The 19,077-nt window shown below is 36.4% G+C and overlaps 1 protein-coding gene across 1 annotated transcript in view; it reads right to left on the reverse strand.

Annotated features, from left to right (window-relative positions):
* LOC113520061 (NACHT and WD repeat domain-containing protein 2) overlaps positions 1 to 19,077 on the reverse strand; it is a 61,485-nt gene that overhangs the window by 23,621 nt on the left and 18,787 nt on the right. The window contains exons 3-17 of the mRNA XM_052897086.1: positions 12,898 to 13,043; positions 11,494 to 11,668; positions 9,584 to 9,728; positions 8,533 to 8,758; positions 8,084 to 8,194; positions 6,768 to 6,943; positions 5,841 to 5,995; positions 5,310 to 5,513; positions 4,946 to 5,085; positions 4,138 to 4,249; positions 3,905 to 4,003; positions 3,373 to 3,542; positions 3,026 to 3,189; positions 2,425 to 2,588; positions 467 to 636 (exon numbers count right to left, since the gene is read on the reverse strand). Coding sequence (XP_052753046.1) covers positions 467 to 636; positions 2,425 to 2,588; positions 3,026 to 3,189; positions 3,373 to 3,542; positions 3,905 to 4,003; positions 4,138 to 4,249; positions 4,946 to 5,085; positions 5,310 to 5,513; positions 5,841 to 5,995; positions 6,768 to 6,943; positions 8,084 to 8,194; positions 8,533 to 8,758; positions 9,584 to 9,728; positions 11,494 to 11,668; positions 12,898 to 13,043 — 2,357 coding nt within the window. The remainder of the gene's footprint in view (positions 1 to 466; positions 637 to 2,424; positions 2,589 to 3,025; positions 3,190 to 3,372; positions 3,543 to 3,904; positions 4,004 to 4,137; positions 4,250 to 4,945; positions 5,086 to 5,309; positions 5,514 to 5,840; positions 5,996 to 6,767; positions 6,944 to 8,083; positions 8,195 to 8,532; positions 8,759 to 9,583; positions 9,729 to 11,493; positions 11,669 to 12,897; positions 13,044 to 19,077) is intronic.

Consider the following 19,077-nt stretch of genomic DNA (forward strand, 5'->3'; position numbering starts at 1 on the left):
AAAAATGTAAAATATTTCCTAAACCTATTTTCACTTAATTTTTAATTAAACCTATTTGTTACCTTAGAACTTCGTCATTTATAAACCGATTTAGAAAACTCTTTGTTTTATTTAAAAGGATATATTTTCAAATTGGCCCTATACAAAAAATATCTAAATCGATTAAATAGTTAACTTTTTAAATAAAAATATGTGGTTATTTCACAATAAAAGCCGGATTTTTTGTGTATTTTAAAGAATATATTTTATTTAATCGTAACTGATGATGTTTTTCTTACGGTAATTTCTGAATTTAAATATATTTATTTATAAAAATTAAATTTAATCCAATTATATAAAAATATAAACAGTAATATTAGCTCGGAGTATTTATTGTTTTTTTTTTATTTGAATAACTATATTGATCTAACGAACATGTTTATTTTTTCATTGTATAAACTATGAACTTAAATAAACCAAATATTACCTCACAGCATCTTTGTTGACGTGTAACTTTGCATCCTCGAAATCAGCGAGCACCGCTTGCAATGGACAGCAGTTCAGTTTAGCATGCAACCATTCATAATTGAAAAGCACTTCAGCATATAGGTCCGTGAAACGCTTTGAGCGGACTAAATGGAACGGCAGCTCGCCGAACTGTAAATATCATTATAAATAAAAATAAAATACTTTAAATAAATTCACGGCTAAATTATATATATAATATATAATATAATATAAATTTCTGAATACCACACCAGTAATTGTTTACTGGTGTGGTATTCAGAAATTATTCTTTTTTTATGGGTGAAATGGAATGGTAACCCCGCCTGAGCTATCGATATGCGCTTTTTGTATGCGTGTGTGTGTGCATGTGTGTGCGCGTGTGTGTGCATGTGTCTGTGTGCATATGTCTGCGTGTGTGTGTGTGTGTGTGTGTGTGTGTGTGCATGTGTGTGCGCGTGTGTGTGCATGTGTCTGTGTGCATGTGTCTGCGTGTGTGTGTGTGTGTGTGTGTGTGTTTGTGTGTGTGTGTGTTTGTGTGTGTGTTGTGTGTGTGTGTGTGTGTGTGTGTGGTGCGTGCGTGTGCACGCGCGCGTGTATGTGTATGTGTTGTGTGTGTGTGCGTATGTGTGTGTGTGCGCGTCACGCTTTGCAGTTGGGTTGGCAACCGTAGTAAGGCTTTAGTAATGTTTAAAGACGGACGCTACTGCCCATCGCTCGACCATTAAACTCGCTTAGTCGCCTTTTACGACAGCTACGGGAAAAGAAGGGGTAGCCTATGTTATACCAAGATCACGGGGCGATCACAGCTAATGAAGGATAAACAAAGGTAAATGACAAAAATCATTAACTATTCGTAAGTGTGAACAGCAGTAAATATGGTTAAGATTACATAGTAAAGAAGAACAATGTTGCGGAGGAGTAATTACAGCGTAGCTACTAAAAACGTTTTAACAATATTCACTATCATCAAAATTTTAGTGCTGCGACATAAAAAGTGCCTTTTATTAAAGCAAGCAGTCCAAATTTACTAGTAAAAAGGAAAAAGTTTACAAGTGGGAGACTTTGTACGTCTGTACGTTGTGTCGTCTGCATTTTTGTTTTGTTTAAAGAGTGAGAATAAAGTCATCATCACTATCATCATTGGGAAGGGGGGTTGTCAGTAGTTGCCACACTTGGCATGCGGGTTGGCAAACACAATTAATCTTTGGTGATATTTTAAAAGAGACTGCTCGAACATTAAGATCCCTTAGTCGCCTCTTACGACACCCACGGAAAAGTAAGCGGTAGTCCATTCTATGCCGTGACCATACAGCATGAGAATGGGCCACTAGAATATGCTGGCGGGGCACCAATGAGAGGTGATAGGTAAGGATGAAATCAGATCAGTTAGCCCATTGCGTGAAATTTCATAACAACTTCTGGAAACCATCGTAGTTTCGAGGACCGTTCGATCATCGAGGAGTCACATAGTAATAGATCTGGTAAGATATATTGCTAGCAATGGGGCTTTTAAACTCCATTACTAATCAAATCTCTTTCCTTTTGTTAGTAATGGAGTCCAACAGCCCCACCGCAAACATTATAACCAATTGGGTCATTTTCCATACGGTTTCCTCTGGAAACTAACGTAGTTATTTCTTGTTGAATTAAATACTATGACTAAACATAGGCCTCCCCATAGACTGCTATAAGGAACGGTCCTGAGCCACCTGCATCCATAGACTTCCTACAATGCATTTGGGTTCGTCACTCAACCTAGTGGGGAGTCATCCTACTCAAGAACCTTTCTTCCCAACGGCTGTCAGTTCTTCGAGTTACGTAACCAGCTTATGGCCACTTAAGGTTGCTTATCCTTCATTACCTTATTTACCAGTATGTACCAAGTTACATAGTTGAATTAAATAAAGTATTTCGTTAAATATAGTCATGATAACAAACTTTTCTCAAATTATATCTTTTTGTAGATCCATCAGCTGAGGTGAACACTAGAGGTTGCAATGGTACTTTTCTGTCTGCTACGCCTTCTTTGTCCGCCAAATTGAAACGATGACGCTGGATCTCAGTATATTTAAAAGGCTTCGGTATTCCACCTCCCCAGATACCTGGAAGTGTGGAAGAGAACAATGACAATGATTTACTGATGATCTTACATCGCGAATTTGACTTCACGTTGATATTTTAATTTTGGATGGGCGTTAATTGTATAGTTTCATTGAATCTAAACTAATACACGAAATTGAGTAGAAAACAAATAGCAATCAACGAAGTTTATTGTGAACTACTAGTGCCGATAACTAGACTGAATCCATACAAGGGACTTGATCAAATAAAACTTTAACACTATTTTATGCAACTTAAAATAGCAAGCAACATAAGCCATTTGATGTAAAGTAATAACACTAACTTATAGACACGAAGAAAGTTCTAAATATCACATAAAAAATTGGGACGCCCATAACACCTTTTAAGTGTTTCCATTTTTGAAGTCCATGAGCCAAGTTTGTTACTCTTTAAAATCATAATAAACAAGGACTCTTACCCAAGTAATAATCAGCTATCATGGAATGAAAGTACATGGCCATATTCATGTTTTTAAAGTATCTCTCTCTAGCAGTGTCCCGGAACTGCCTATGGTACCAGTTCATAACAGAAACCCCATCGGCTTCTCTTTCCGATAAATAATTGGGCAGATCATTTCGGATTCTGAAAATTTATGGAATTTACATATTTTTGCTTTTCCATATTAAGAAACTAATGCTTCTACTTTATTAGAGTTTTCAGTTGTGAGCTTATTCTTTTAATCAAGAATAAGCTTTTAAAAAAATACTATGTTGTTGTGTCAAGTGTTTATATCATATCATTTCTGATGTAGGTTTTCTTCATTACCTAGTCCATAAAAGAGGTGGTATTCTTCTAACAGGTGGCAAATGGTACTGATATACGTCATCCAATACTTTATCATCCAATGATATTAAATCTTCAAGTTCAGTTTCTGACAGTCCACTACGGGCTGCTGTTATATAAGCCAATGCGTGGAAAACCAAAAGACGACCGTGCTAAAAGGTAAATTGATTAACATCAAGATTAAATCAAGTATGTGATATTACTATACAAAATTCAGACGAGAATAATCAATAACGTATGCCATAATCACTAAAAAGGAGAATACTTTTAAAGATCTTCATGATGCAGTATTAAAAACTAAAGATATATAGATGTAAAAAGACAATACGATGAAAAATGTACAACCAATTTTTAATTGTAGTTGAGCAATTTAATTTTTTAATTTACTCGTAAAAACTGCCTAATAATACGTTTGCATTAAACAAAAATAAAACAATAAGGAGAAAACAAGAATTTGCTCACTTGGCCTAAAGGAAAAAGAAAAGCAAAATTAAATAGAACGGGAAATACTAACCTGTTTTTCAATTCTTTCAAAGAGCATCATTATAGAGTCCATGACTGTTGATGCAAGGTGGGTGTCTTGCGGCTTTGTATAACTACGCCATCTGCATACCTAAATAAAAAAGAAAATATTCCTCAAGTCCTGACTTGAAAAGAATAAAGGAAAGTATGTGTTCGGTTTCATTTTCATCTGTAACTTGATTTATTTGTTGGCCATTTGTTTATGGAAGCATATTATTTACTTACCTCAGCAAATACTAATTTTACAAAGATGGGCAGGGAGCAAGAACTGATGGCGTTGGAGACCAACCGCCATTGGTAGTTAGACAGATCCCGAGCTGCCGATGCCATCCACAGCCTGAAATATAGAACTTATTTTTTTCATTTTACCACCAGAAGAAGACTGTACAAAAGCCTTCTGCTTGGATGTCTTTGTCTTACTAATGTTTCTAACGTGAAGTAGATGATCATATGGATGTGTTTCGGTTGAAAAGATGGGATATGGCAGTGAAATTACACGGTACAGAGATATCATATTCTTCGGAATTTGCAATGCCAAATTCGAAAAGGACAGCATGAGCTTTGCAGTGTTCTGCGAGTGCTGTTAGTGTTTATAAGTGACGTTTGCTACTTTCTATCAGGTTGACGGCTGATGGCTCATCAGCTTGTTTGGCAGTCTACTCGTCTTATAAAAAAAATTACTGCCAAAAGCCTGCATATATATCCTGCTTCAATAATTTATATACTTACCCATACATAATCTTATACATACATACTGATTTCCCAGACTGTTAATTTCTCTTTCAAACGATACCCTAGTTGATAGTGATTGAGTAGTTGTAACTAAACACTTATTCATTGGTAGCTGTATTTTTCTCTTCTTTTAGCTAATCTCTTTATTGAATAGTTTAAGACACAAAAACAGTGAATTCAATGACAAAACTAATGAGAAACCAACTCGACATAGAACTCGATCCAGTACAAATTATAAATAAAATATAGACAATTAGAATTTTTTTTTTGGCGAGTCGCTTAAAAACAATAAACTGCTTACTTCAAAACCTGCATAGCTAGATCTTCTCCCAATGCCGTTACTTCTAGAAAATTTTCTTCTGAATCAATCATCCGGCGTAGCACATCATATTCCTTGGACACCTCTGGATTTGCTTCTTCACGGGCACATGTAACTATTATCTGAAAAATTAGAGATATTTCATTCCAATGCAAGAAGGTCATTATCATAACCTGTATCTACTTCATTAGCTAGCTTGATAGTTCGTAATAGGATACTTAAATTTAAAATTCCTATAAAATATGCAAATTGTATTAAATCCATATCATAATTCAAGAAATTCCGACCAGAAATATTAACACCAGCTTAACTAAACTCTTTTTATAATTTTAATACGACTAGGTACCTTGCAATTAGGTGGTAGCCGAGTTGGTAACCAGGATACTTTATTGTTCTCAGTTCCGATCCCAGTGAGCTGGTCTACTGAATCCAAGAATAGAAGGAGTGGCTGCTGTGGAGTTGCCAAAGTGAGGAGCTGTTTGAAATGGGCCGTGAGCGGCACCAAATCATCTGGTATACTCTCAAAGGGCAAGGCGAAATTGTATGAAATCTATAAAAGAAAATTTATTTGTTAATTCTTTAAGCCAAAAACATTCCCCAGTTAAACAACCTAATTAATATTATCACTTGGCATCTTCCCAAAAGTTTAAATTCATTTTATTATTTTGAATTCCTGAATGTAAAGGTTTGCTGGAAAAGAACTTTTTTAGAGATAAACTCACGTTTGTACATTTACTTACCTCTTTCTTATTTTTATGTATTATCTGTGTCACAATAAAGTATAAATAAATAAAGATACGCAATTTAAAATATTTTCAAATGTTAGTTATTATACCATATAGATCTATAAAGAATTATATTGTATATAGATAATTACCTGCTGACATATAGATATCAATGTTGGAGTCAATGCACTGGAGTCAGGAGTTGTTCCCAGAAACCTCACGATGTTCGTCGGACGCACATCTGCGAACCAGCTCTCCAGACACATGGCGGCACTTTTTGACAGAAGACTGGTCTTACCGCAACCACCTGAATATGATATTCAAAGTAAATACAATAGTAATAGAAATATAAGAAGCAAAGTTGGTGAAGTTAAACCAACAACATTTTCTCTCAAGCAAAGTTTGGAAGGAAACTTCTAAAATAAAGGAATATTGGTCAGAAGTTTCAAGAGTGTCGTTTTAGAATCATTCTCATTTCTTTTTGATAACTTTTATAATGGGATACAAACTAAATGATAACAGCAACAGGTACTAACTACTAGGTTACTGTCTAGATAACAGATAAAGATCAAGTCAAATTAGTTCTTTGTAATGAATTCGCTAGTAACACTATGATTGTTTCCACGGATAATCATCCAGAGGTCAACCTGACACGATCCATTGCTAGATATAGTGTGCCACTAGTCTCTGTGTTTGAGCACTTTTAGCCAATATCATCCTTTTCCTACGGTAAAGATCCGTCGCTAGGAGTTGGGCAATAATAAATTGTTAGAGTAAGGTAATTAAAAGGTTTTTTTTTAATGGATGATAATGAAATGGTTACCCTGCCCGCGCTATCGGTATACGCTGACGGGGCACCAGTGAAGGATGATAGGTGACGATAAAAGCAAGTCAGTTAGCCCATCGTGATGAATTGCACTAGAATTAACCACGATGGTTTCCAGGGGGAACCACGTAGAGGTCACCTTGGTTGAGTGTATTGCTAGCAATGGGATTCTCAGTCTCCATTACTAACAATCCCTTTCCCCCCAATTAAAAGGGGTTAAAACTTTAATAGTTCGTTAATAGATTTAAACTACCTTCTCCATATAAAACAAGTGGCTTATCGGATGTATTCTTCATATAATTCTCAATATATTTCAAGTCTTCGGCCCTTCCGTGGAAGACCTTGACGGAATTATTGCACGCATGAAGATGCTGAAGTATCTCTGTTACTATTACACCCTGGGCACTGCTATCCTCCTTTCGCATTGCTCTAAAATTTATATACGAATTAATTACGTTAATGGTACGTAAAATGAAAAATCTACTCATGCTCTAAGGCATTGGCTTCAGGTGGATCAAATTGTTTCTTGTTGCAGTCTATGAAGAGGCCTATGCTCATCATCATCACTCATCAGAATGAAAGACTGACGATAAATATACATGACGTATTGGAATGTTATATTTCCCCAAGAAATTCCCAATAGGTGGATTAAAGTAATTTCTAAACCATTCAATCACACTATGTACAACATCTACTAAAAATATAGTTGAATTGATGTATTTTATTATTGAAGGGAATTCGTAAATATATTAGAACGAGTACATTACTGGTATTTTTTTATAGATGATAATGGAATGATAACCTAGCCTGTGCTATCGGTATATACTTGCGGGGCACCAGTGAGAGGTGATTGGTGAGGATGAAAAGGCAGGCCAGTTAGCCCATCGTGACGAATTCAACGATAAATTAGTCACGGTGGTCTCCAGGGGGAACTGCGTGGAGGTCGACCTGATAAGGTATTAATAGCGATGGGGACTAACCTCTCCATTACTAACAATCCTTTCTCCCCCACATTACTGGTATTTTTTTTTTGATGGGTGAAAATGGTATGGAAGCCCCCGCCTGCGCTAACGGGATACGCTGGCGGAGCACCACTGAAGGGTGATAGATGAGAATGAAAACAGGCCAGTTAGCCCATCATGATAAATTCATCAGGAATTTCCAGGGGGAACCGCGAGAAGGTCGACCTGGTTGGGTATATTGCTAGCAATTGGATTCTCAGTCTCCATTACTAACAATCCTTTCCCCCCACACTACTGGTATTAGCAATGTGTAAAAAATAACCAGTAGTCAAAGTCTTCGGCATGTTCGGAACGATTATAAAAATATCCGAGACGTATTATTTTGTATAAATGTCTCCGTTGGCCTACTGGCAGAATATTATTCCTTAACTGTGGTATTACCACAATATTTCCCAAAGAGGGTTGACGTCAGGCAGGCGGCCGATCGTAAAACTATAAGCCAAATCTTTTTGTAATATGGACAAAAAACATATTACGCCGACCCCAAATAATAAATGGGATTAGGGTAGGAAGATGGTGATGAACTGTGGTATTACCATATACATACCTGTCCACCAATTTGATGATATTTTTGTAGAAATGAGATATAAAATGATTAAGGTATTCGCCATGTGTTTCAGTATCAAGGCCGTCTCGACCGATCCACTCGACTGTATAACTGAAAACGAAAGGCATCGACTAAAAACATATTTAAATAATTACTGAACTACTGTAATCGACAATTTAGGTTCTAAGTTAAAAGAATTAATATATCTTGTCCATGAAAATGGTGTTATTATAAATAGTAAATATGTCAAACAATTACGAGTATTAACAAAGGGTACAACATACATAGAGAAACAAAGTCTCTCCGTTAGGGGTTTAATACCGCTTGCTTAGTTTTGGATCATTAAAGGCATATACACTAATGAACAAAGCAAACTTGAATTAATCTTGACAAGCTAATAAACCTGTGACAAGCTAATATACTGTTATAACAATGACGATGAAACTCACTTCTGTATATTTGTAGTTTCAATCTTTTCCGGTAACCTCACATCTCGCAAGTCAGCCAGAAGCTTGCATGCTTCAGTATCCAGACTCCTGTTTAGGATATCCACAAAGTTGCTGGCTTTCTTCAGATTCTGAAGGTTGATGTTGTTGATATATCTGACATAGGCCAGGCAGTGATTCTTTGTGTTCTTTACGTTAAGAATACCGTTTATAACTTCGCGTTCCGTTACTGGAAATCAGATTTACATGACAGTTAACTTTAGTTTTTTTTATACGACTTAGAATGACAAACAAGCTGACGGCCCACCTGATGGAAAGTGGTAACCGTCGCCTATAGACATGAGCAGTACCATGGACATAACAGAGTATACTGTTTCGCCCATGATACCCCCGATGCGTTGCCATTCTTGAGGATTCAGATATTATTTTTCTGTACCCTGTAAATTCATGCCATATCCCACCCTTCAAACCGAAACACAGGCATGCAAATACAACTGCTTTACGATAGAAACACGAATGGGACAGAGGTACCCAAGCAATCGACTTTTGTACAAAGTCTCCCTCGGATAAAATTTTCGTGGATTTATTTATTTATAGAAATGCAACTGTGACAACAACTGAAATATGTCACTAGTTTTTTTTTTATACCACTGAGATGGCAAACAAGCATACGACCCACCTGATGGTAAGTGGTTATCATAGCCTGTGAACACCTGTAATACCAGAGGTATTACGCGTACGTTGCCGACCCTGAAGAAACCTCTTTACCCCCCTTTCTAAGAACCCTATGGTGTAGTCTCTTGGGAAAACCTCGGCGGGGAGCTCATTCCACAACCTGAGTGTTCGTGAGAGGAAACATCTCTGAAACCGCGTTTTTTCTTTATTTCCAGGATAACGTAACAAGTGACTCCAGGTTCAAATCACAAGACACTAGTACAAGAAACGTAATGCCTGATAAACGTGGTATACCCTATGAACTATTACCTTTTTATATAGAAAAAAAAAAAAAACATTATGAAATTTAGCCTTTTATGATGTATACAGGAATCCTTACCTGACATGAAATAATTATGCATAGTATCTTTATCAATTTTGCCAGCATTATAGAGCTGAGACGAGGCTTTTCTGAAGAGTTTTTGCATCTTCCCAAGTGTGTCCCACCACACTGCTTGGTCTTCTGCTTGCAATTTCGGCACCCTCTATAAATGTAATATTATTAACATTGATATACGGCACCTTGTGTTCCTATTGTTGGAGATTAGGATATTGTATTGTGTCGTGTGATCCCGGCATAGAATGGGCCACTCCTTTCTTTTACCGTGGGTTTTTTTTTATACAACTTAGAATGGCAAACAAGTTAACGGCCCATCTGATGGAAAGTGTCGCCTATAGACATGAGCAGTACCATGGACATAACAAAATATACTGTTTCGCCCATGATACCCTGCATGCGTTGCCATTCTTGATTGTTCAGGTGTTATTCCTCTGTACCCTGTAAATTCACGCCATATCCCACCCTTCAAACCGAAACACAGCTATGCAAACACAACTGCTTCACGATAGAAACACGAATGAGACAGAGGTGCCCAAGCAATCGACTTTTGTACAAAGTCTCCCTTTGGTGTCGTGGTGGTGGGTGTCGTAAGAGGCGACGAAAGGAACTTAATGGTCGAGTTAAAGAATCTTAAAACATTAGCAAATCCTAACTGTGGTTACCAAGGTACCAAGGTTGGTAAGAAGTACCAAGCGTGGTAACTATTCAAATCCCTTACGTGTAAGGCTTATGTTTAGCAGGAAACAGTCAAAGGCTGATATGACCATGATTGTGTTGTGTCCAAAACTAAATTGGCTATCTTGTCCTTAATTTTGAATGCGTGCATAGCTACCTATCAAATGAAGTATACTTTTTTTTTATACAACTTAGAATGGCAAACAAGCTGACGGCCCACCTGATGGAAAGTGGTAACCGTCGCCTATAGACATGAGCAGTACCATGGACATAACAGAGTATACTGTTTCGCCCATGATACCCCCGATGCGTTGCCATTCCTGAGGAATCAGGTGTTATTCCTCTGTACCCAGTAAATTCACGCCATAACCCACCCTTCAAACCGAAACACAGCCATGCAAACACAACTGCTTCACGGTTGAAACACGAAAGGAACAGAGGTACCCAAGCAATCGACTTTTGTACAAAGTCTCCCTTTGGTAACTTTAAAATTATATTGCCATATTAGAATGTAACTGGTGCACAATCTGGAAATTTAGCAAAGTCTTAATAATTTATGGAATGATAATATGTAATGGCATTCCATGGCGTATACCGACAGCGCAGCAGTTACCATTGTAACTCTGCCTGTGCTGTGGGTATACGCTGGTAGAGTGCCAGTAAGAAATGATAAGTGAGTGAGATGAAAACAGTCTATCGCGGTAAATTCACCAAGAATTAATGATGATAGCTTCTAGGGTAAACCGCGTTGAGACGACCTGTCATCCATCCCACCTCCCTACATATTCAATGAGGCCATTTCACTATACCTGCAGAGATGCTGTGATTTCTTTGAGCTTCTATACTAATTAGATTGGCCCTGTTAGACATATATTTATACACACAACAGAAGACTTCCATACACCATCATTTTCATAGCATTCTCTTATGGGGACTCTAATATCGTTTCTTATAGCAATTTATAGAGGAAACTAATAATCAGTAGAGGTGAAAAGGAGGCTGAAATAATGATAATGATATCTAGGAGTGATTAATGCAGCGTTCTGATAATGATGAAAACGGCCACACAGCAGTCTATCGTAGAATGCTCTCGCTCGGTTGTGAGCAGAAGTAGATGGAGACATTGCGAGGACCTCAATCGGGAAGGAGAGCCTCGTCGACGATCCACTATCATTATAAAAACCACGACTACTCTGTCAAGAGAGTACGACTGAAGAGAGATAATGATGACGTACCTTGTTATTAAAATTGATTAAAATAGACGATATAGGTTGCAACACAGACACAGGTGGTACGGCGTTCGAGTCCTTCTTGTACCAAGTATCTAGGAGTATCACGTCCACACCGCCAGCGACGAGCTCGTCTCTTAACATCTGAAGTTCTGATGAGAGGACGTAGGTTGGGATAGGTCTGGAATTCGAACAAAATAATGTTTATACATGTGTAAATCTCGCACAGTACCATTTACTCTTAAAACTTTTTTTTATGCGACTTAGAATGGCAAACAAGCTGACAGCCTACGTAATAGAATGTGGCAACTGTCGCCTATATACATGAGCAGTACCATGGACATAACAGATTATACTGTTTTGAGACTGGAGGCTCTGTCTTTATAATCTAAGAATAAATAACCTACTCTTGTACGTAATTTCATTTAAATCCGTCTAGCCATTTGAGCATGATTGATTGATAAACTTATTCATACACTTTTACATTTATAAGTAGGATATATTATTATACTAGCTCCATATCGCAGCTTTCCTCATGCAAATCAGTATATAAAGTATCCTATGTAATAAGTTAGGATATAGCCTACACGTGTACCAAATTTCATTGGAATCTATTCAGTAGTTTTTGCGTGAAAGACTATCAAACATACATCCATCAATCGTTACAAAGATTCGCATTTATTATATTAATAGAGTATGTAGTCTGTAAGCAAAAAATGAATTAAAGGAAATAAGTTTTAGGACAATTTCAATTGTGACTATTAAATTTTAATAGAAGATTGTGTCTTAACCATCATTATAGGCTTCAAGAATTCTTAGCAGAGGGAGACTTTGTACAAAAGTCGTTTACTTGAGCACCTCTCTCCCATCCGTGTTTCTACCATGAAGCAGTTGTGTTTGCATGATTGTGTTTCGATTTGAAGGGTGGGATATGGCAGTGAACTTGCAGGGTACAGAGGAATAACACCTGAGTTCCATCAGGGAGACCGTCAGCCTTCAGTTTTATTCGACTCAACTCTTCCCTATACGCTTCCATACTCGCCCACTTCCTTGATGGAAGTGGGTGAGTATATATATTGAGTTAGCCAGAAGCTTGTTTATCATTCTAAATTTTTTTTGATGGGTGCAAATGGTATGGTAACCCCGCCTGCGCTAACGGGATACGCTGGCGAAGCACCAGTGAAAACAGGCCAGTTAGCTCATCATGATGAATTCATCAGGAATTAACCATGATAGTTTCCAGGGAGAACCGCAAGGAGGTCGACCTTATTGGACCTATTGGAGGTATTGCTAGCAATGGGATTCTCAGTCTCCATTACTAACAATCCCTTTCCCCCCTATCATTTTAAGTTGCATAAAAAAAGATAGGGTATTTATTTCAGTAATAAAATTTAAATAAAAAAAACGTACCTGTAACCATACTTTTGTCCCAAGAAAACAACAAAGTTAGGACCCATAGATAGTCTCTGGCAATTTTTAATCTCCCTCATGCAAAGCTCTGTGGTCATGTGATCGTCGGTAGCTTCGTCTCGAACACCCCATCTCATGTCGACTACCTGCAATTAAAAATAACAAGAACATATTTAAAAAAATTGCATGGTCCCGGCGTAGAACAGGCTACCCCTTTCTTTCCCTCGGGTGTCGTAAGAATAGACTAAGGGAGGGCGAGGGATGGACAGCAGCGTCCCTCTTAAAACATCTCTAAAGCCTCACTGCGGTTGCTAACCCGCCTTCCAAGCGTGGCAACTACTGGCAAAACCCTCCAAAAGGGAAGCTTATGTTCAGCAGTGGACAGTTAAAGGCTGATATGATGATGATGATGATTTAAAGAAAAAATAGCAGAAACTCATAAAAACAAACCATTGATGTAAGGGAGAAGGGATAGTACCATACAAAAGTTATCGACCCCATTGTTTGCAATAACGGTTTACGTTGGAAACCATAATTCTTAATAAATTCTGAATCCACTAGTGCACCAGTTCTTTTTTGTTCATATTTCAAATTTGTAGCGCATACCGATAGCGCAGGCGAGGTTTGATGGATGATAATGGTATGGTAATCCCGCCTGCGCTAATTGTATACGCTGGCGGAGCACCAGTGAGGGATGATAGGTGAGAATGAAAAGGCAGGTCAGTCAGCCCATCCTGGTGAAAACACCTAAATATCAGCACGATGGTTTCCAGGAGGAATAAGGACTCCTATAACTTCCAGGAGGAATAAGGAATAAGGAGGAGGAATAACTTCACAGAGTTTATTGCTAACAATGGGTTCAGTAGAATGTAACCTACATTACTAAGAGTCTCTTCTCCCTTCGCAGGCGGGGTTACCGTTCCATTTTCATTCCATAACTCCCCCTTTATCTCTTTCTGATATCATAAATTCAATTCAATTGATATATTAATATATTTTGCATATTTCCACTAAGTAACTAAAACTAACTAACTAAAGATTGCTTATATGAAATAAGAGAAGATACATAGACCAGAGGGAGACTTTATACAAAAGTCGTTTGCTTGACTACCCTTGTCCCATTCGTATTTCTATCGTGAAGGAGTCGTGTTCGCATGGCTGTGTTTCGGTTTGAAGGGTGGGATATGGCGTGAATTTTCTGGGTACAGAGGAATAACACCTGAGTCCTCAGGAGTGGCAACGCATGGGGGTATCATGGGTGAAACAGTATACTCTGTAATGTCCACGGATGCTCATGTCTATAGGCGACGGTAACCACTTTCCATCAGGTGGGACTTCAATTAATTTCAATGCGGGAAAATTGCTTTGAGATACGAGCAATTTGACATACGAGCGAGATTACGGAACGAATTAAACTGGTATGTTGAGGTACTACTGTATACATAATTTTATATCTCACTATAGCTAACTATGTAACGTTCGAATCGCTAGTACTGGCAGAAGGAAGTTCTAACCAAGAGTTACAACTGTAAATAGCTCGGCTAGACGCAAACACGAATTGTAAACATTTACAAAAACCGGTGCCCACCCTTCGTTTATTTCCATCGACGGAAACGCCACATGCGCTGCGCTTGTTAAATTTAACTGCGTTTGTCGAATTACATCGGTTAAGCTTAGTTTAATAATGTTAGGCGCAAGTACTTTTACAATTATTATTTACTGAGTCTCTTTTTAAGATTTTTTTTTTGTTTTTGAGCATTTTGCTTTCATTCATATCTTTTCTATATATATAATTTATACTTCAACATTGTTTGCCAACTGCATTAACCATGCTGTGTGTACACATGTCTGGGTCTCAATCTAGTTCACACTGTTGTCTTTCTATAAATGTTTCTTTAGTTATTGACTGTAACGTGTTGTGTATACCATAATAAAATAAATAAATAAATAAAAAAAAACAGAAAGCAGGTTCTTCTCAGTAGACAACAATATCCCGAACCCAGGAGTACGATAATAAAAAATTGACGATTTAAAAGAGTTTCCGAACAAGTCTATTCGGATAAAGATTATTTCTATTCCATTCAACTAAAATATTTTCTTTGTTCACCCGAAACGATCCCAGCAGCTAATCAATTCGACATGATTTACTATTTGAATTCATTTTGTGATTTTTTCATAGAAAACGCGCCGTGAATACCGGGAGATTATCGGAGAGGGGAGTCGAATGGATTAAGGGCAAGCCATATTGTCACAACGAGCTTAAGACTTGTCAGTTATTAATATGCCTAAATTTATACATCGTCCGTTAACTGTCCACTGCTGAACATAGGCCTTCCCCATAGAAGGGGAGTTTTGCCAATAGTTGCTACGCTTGGCAGGCGAGTTGGCAATCGCAGTTAGGTTTTGAAGATGTTTTAAAAGACACACTGTTGCTCATGCCTCGACCATGATATAACAAAGTTATAGACAGTCATGATTATTGTATGGATTCTTTAACCCTTTTTTTATTACAAAGACGACGACTTCGGTGAAATTTGTATTCATTCCAAAATTTTTTGTCTATGATCTTTCTCATAGACAAAAAGTTCCAGAGTGTTTAAACCGAAATCACCGTTCTTGTAATTTATTTATTTAAGGCAAACAAACAGATAAAACAATACATAATTATATACTTAAATAGTAATTTGGCAGCCACTAAAAATTGCACAAATAAAATACAAGTAAAGGAAACACAAAATTTGACAATATTAAATTAATAATAAAAAAAGATCTTATTATTATGATACATAGAATGGCAAACAAGCTGATGATCCACCTGATGGAAAATGGTAACAGTCATCTATAGATATGAACACCAAAGATACCACAAAGAGTATATTGATATCAAATATATTCTTTCGTACATTTTTAAAACTTTTAGTAGGTAAGAAAGAAAAAAAATTGTTAATATTAAACTTTCGCCTCGATTATTAAATTATATATTATATATTTTAAATTCATCATAAATTCATCCATATCGAAACGATGGCAATAAAAATCAGCTATGCAGGTTTTGCTATGCAACTTAGAATGGTAAACAAGCTGATGGCTCACCTGATGGAGAGTGGTTACCGTCACCTATACCCGCCTATAATAAGCGTTGCCATTCCTGAGAACTTAGGTGTTATGCCTTTGTAGCCTGTAAATTCACTGCCATATCCCTTAAAACCGAAACACTGCCAAACACAACTGCTTCACAGTAGAAACCCGAATGGGACAGAGGTACCCAACAAACGACTTTTGTTCAAAGTCTCCCTTTGGCAGGTACTATTTACCTGTAATTGCGTCGATTTAAGTTCCAGTAAAGAATTTAAAATAAAAGAAAAGTATTATTATAAAATAAAAGCTTCCCCTTAATAAAAATGCGGATATAAAGCGGATCAACGGAAGACATAAATTTTTATGATATTTTAAGAAAATAACCTTTTCATGGGAAATCGATTGAAACTGACAACTATTTGGATATTTTGTTCTCAGAGTCAAAATACGGAAATCATTCTAAAAATAAAGATGACGATTTGTAAGTTCTTTTTTTTTTCGGAAAAACTTCTGCCGTCTGAAGACAGAATACATACACATAAATCTGTGTTGGTAGCAATAGATATCATATATTTTTTCTCAAACTCAAAGGCGGTATCGAGGTTTTAAGTCTAAGACGAGACTTTGTCTCCCTTTGTGTGTTCTACCGCTTGTATAACGGATTGTGTTTTGAGGAATTATTCGAAGTGACACCTGCATCTACGAGTATCTTTTATCATCGAACTGCATGCTATCGTCAGGGAATTCATCCTCACACGCTAATACCTAAATGGTCACGTAAAGTACGGTTTCAAAGAAATTTTCTAGAGATTACATTATGGGGTTCTTTAAACTGGTAATTATTAAGGTTTTTTTCAGGGTTCGCGACCCGCACATGATACTCCTAGTGTTGCAGACGTCCATAGGCTACAGTGACCGTTTACTATAAGACGGGCTGTATGCTCCTTTGTATTTTCGTAGCATAAATAGATACATAGATAGAAAGATAATTTATTTGCATTACGTACAGCACACAAATTACAACAGATACAGATATACATAAAAAGCGATATAAAAGAAATGATAAAAAAAATACATAAAGCTAAATACAATTTTTCCTTTTATGCGTGTGCCAATATATACCAATTTCTTTTTTTTTATGCAACTTAGAATGGCAAACAAGCTGACGGGCCACCTGATGGAAAGAAGTAACCGCCTATAGACATGAGCAGTACCACGGAGATAAAAGAAATCCTTGCATCATTAAAGCTATATTTGCGTATATGAATCCAAAAAAAGACTTCTTTTTTCATACTTCATCATCGTATTTATAGTCTCTAGAGAATACTTTGATAGGAAGATCATTTCACAAGTTGAGGGCTCGCGGGAAGTACTCCTTTGAAACTGCGCTGCACGTGGCCATTACAGTTAGACAGTGCAAGAATTAATTCCCTAGTGAATACGAGCATCAGGATAATAAAAGACTATTTGTTACACCATTAAAAGATCACTTCAATGTCTTTCTTTTTGTAATCATTCGTGCACTGTGTCACTCCCTATTGGAATTAATAAATGAATGAATTTTATTGCAAAAAATGTGGCACAATAAAGTCATATGGTAGTTTTATAATGGTTTCACACATTTTGTCATTACTGACGTGCAACAGTCATTGCATAAGTTATGACAAAGTAATTTTTTAATATGTAATAATATAATAAAGTAACATGTAAAATTTTTAAACGTTAATTTTACAGATATAATATAATATAATAATAATTGGAATACAGAAATGTAAATTTTTTACAGTTAGTCAATATTTTATATTTTGTAAATATTCCTGGACACTATAGTAACACTTATTTACTAGACATTTATGTAGTTCTTTTGTAAATTTATTATAATTTAAGTTTGGGCCTATGATGTCGTAAGAGATAATTATGGGATCAAACACAATACACCAGAACTCGAAAAGAAAAACTCAAAACTCTACATAAAATCATGTGGATAGCATGGTTTTTTTTTTTTATTATTTGAAATAGGCAAGCCATCTCAAACATATGGCGTCTTATAAAATTAAGCTGGTAATATTCTGCTATAAAGATCCTATCCTCTCATACAGATAGAGTCTCGTGATCAATTTTAGGACGTTAATGTGTTATTATAATGAAAAATAAATAAATAATGGCCATACATATTCAGAATCTATCTGATCCTTGATCTAGAACTCTCTATGTTATGAGAAATGAAATACATCGTATAATATCATTTAGTAAGCTTTATCTATAGTGTAGTCCCGGCATAACCTTTCTTTTCTGCAGGTGTCGTAAGAAGCGACTAAGGGAATTTAACAGTAAAAAGTTGGCCAGCAACGCCGGTTTTAAAACATCGCCAAAGCCTAACTGCGGTTGACAGCTTCTAGCCAAGCGTGGCAGTTACTGGCAGAAGCCTTTCTAAGTGGGAGGCCTAGGTGCAGCAGTGGACAGTGAACGACTGGTATGATGATGTGATGCGCTTTATCTGATGATAATACTTCTGTATTATATATATATATATATATATATATATATATATATATATATATATATATATATATATATATATATATATATATATATATATATATATATATATATATATATATATATATATATATATATATATACCAATTTATTTATTTAACACTTTATTGCACCAACATGATTTGTTAAAACAATTTTCAATACGTATAGTGTAGTACAAAAGGCGGTCTTATTGCTAAGCAATCTCTTCCAGACAACCTTTGGGTAGAAAGGATTAAAGCATAAGTAGGTAGGTGGCGCGTTAAAAAAGATAGATTTGTAAAAAATAATATTTGTGACAGCATAGTCATATACATATACATACATAAATAAACACATACAACCAAACATATATATACATATACATACACATATAAATATATATACATACATATACATATATACGCATAAATACATACAAATATACCATATTAATACACATATATATAACACACATAAAACTGGAAATACGTAGGACTAAGTGATTATAAGGATAGGTAGTGGGCTTTAACTAAGTTTTTAAAAATGGGCAACGATTGAGCGCACCGTATAGGGGTAGGGAGT

The sequence above is a fragment of the Galleria mellonella genome, unplaced genomic scaffold (genome assembly GCF_026898425.1).
Source record: "Galleria mellonella isolate WM207_F2 unplaced genomic scaffold, CSIRO_AGI_GalMel_v1 utg352, whole genome shotgun sequence".
NCBI lineage: Eukaryota > Metazoa > Arthropoda > Insecta > Lepidoptera > Pyralidae > Galleria > Galleria mellonella.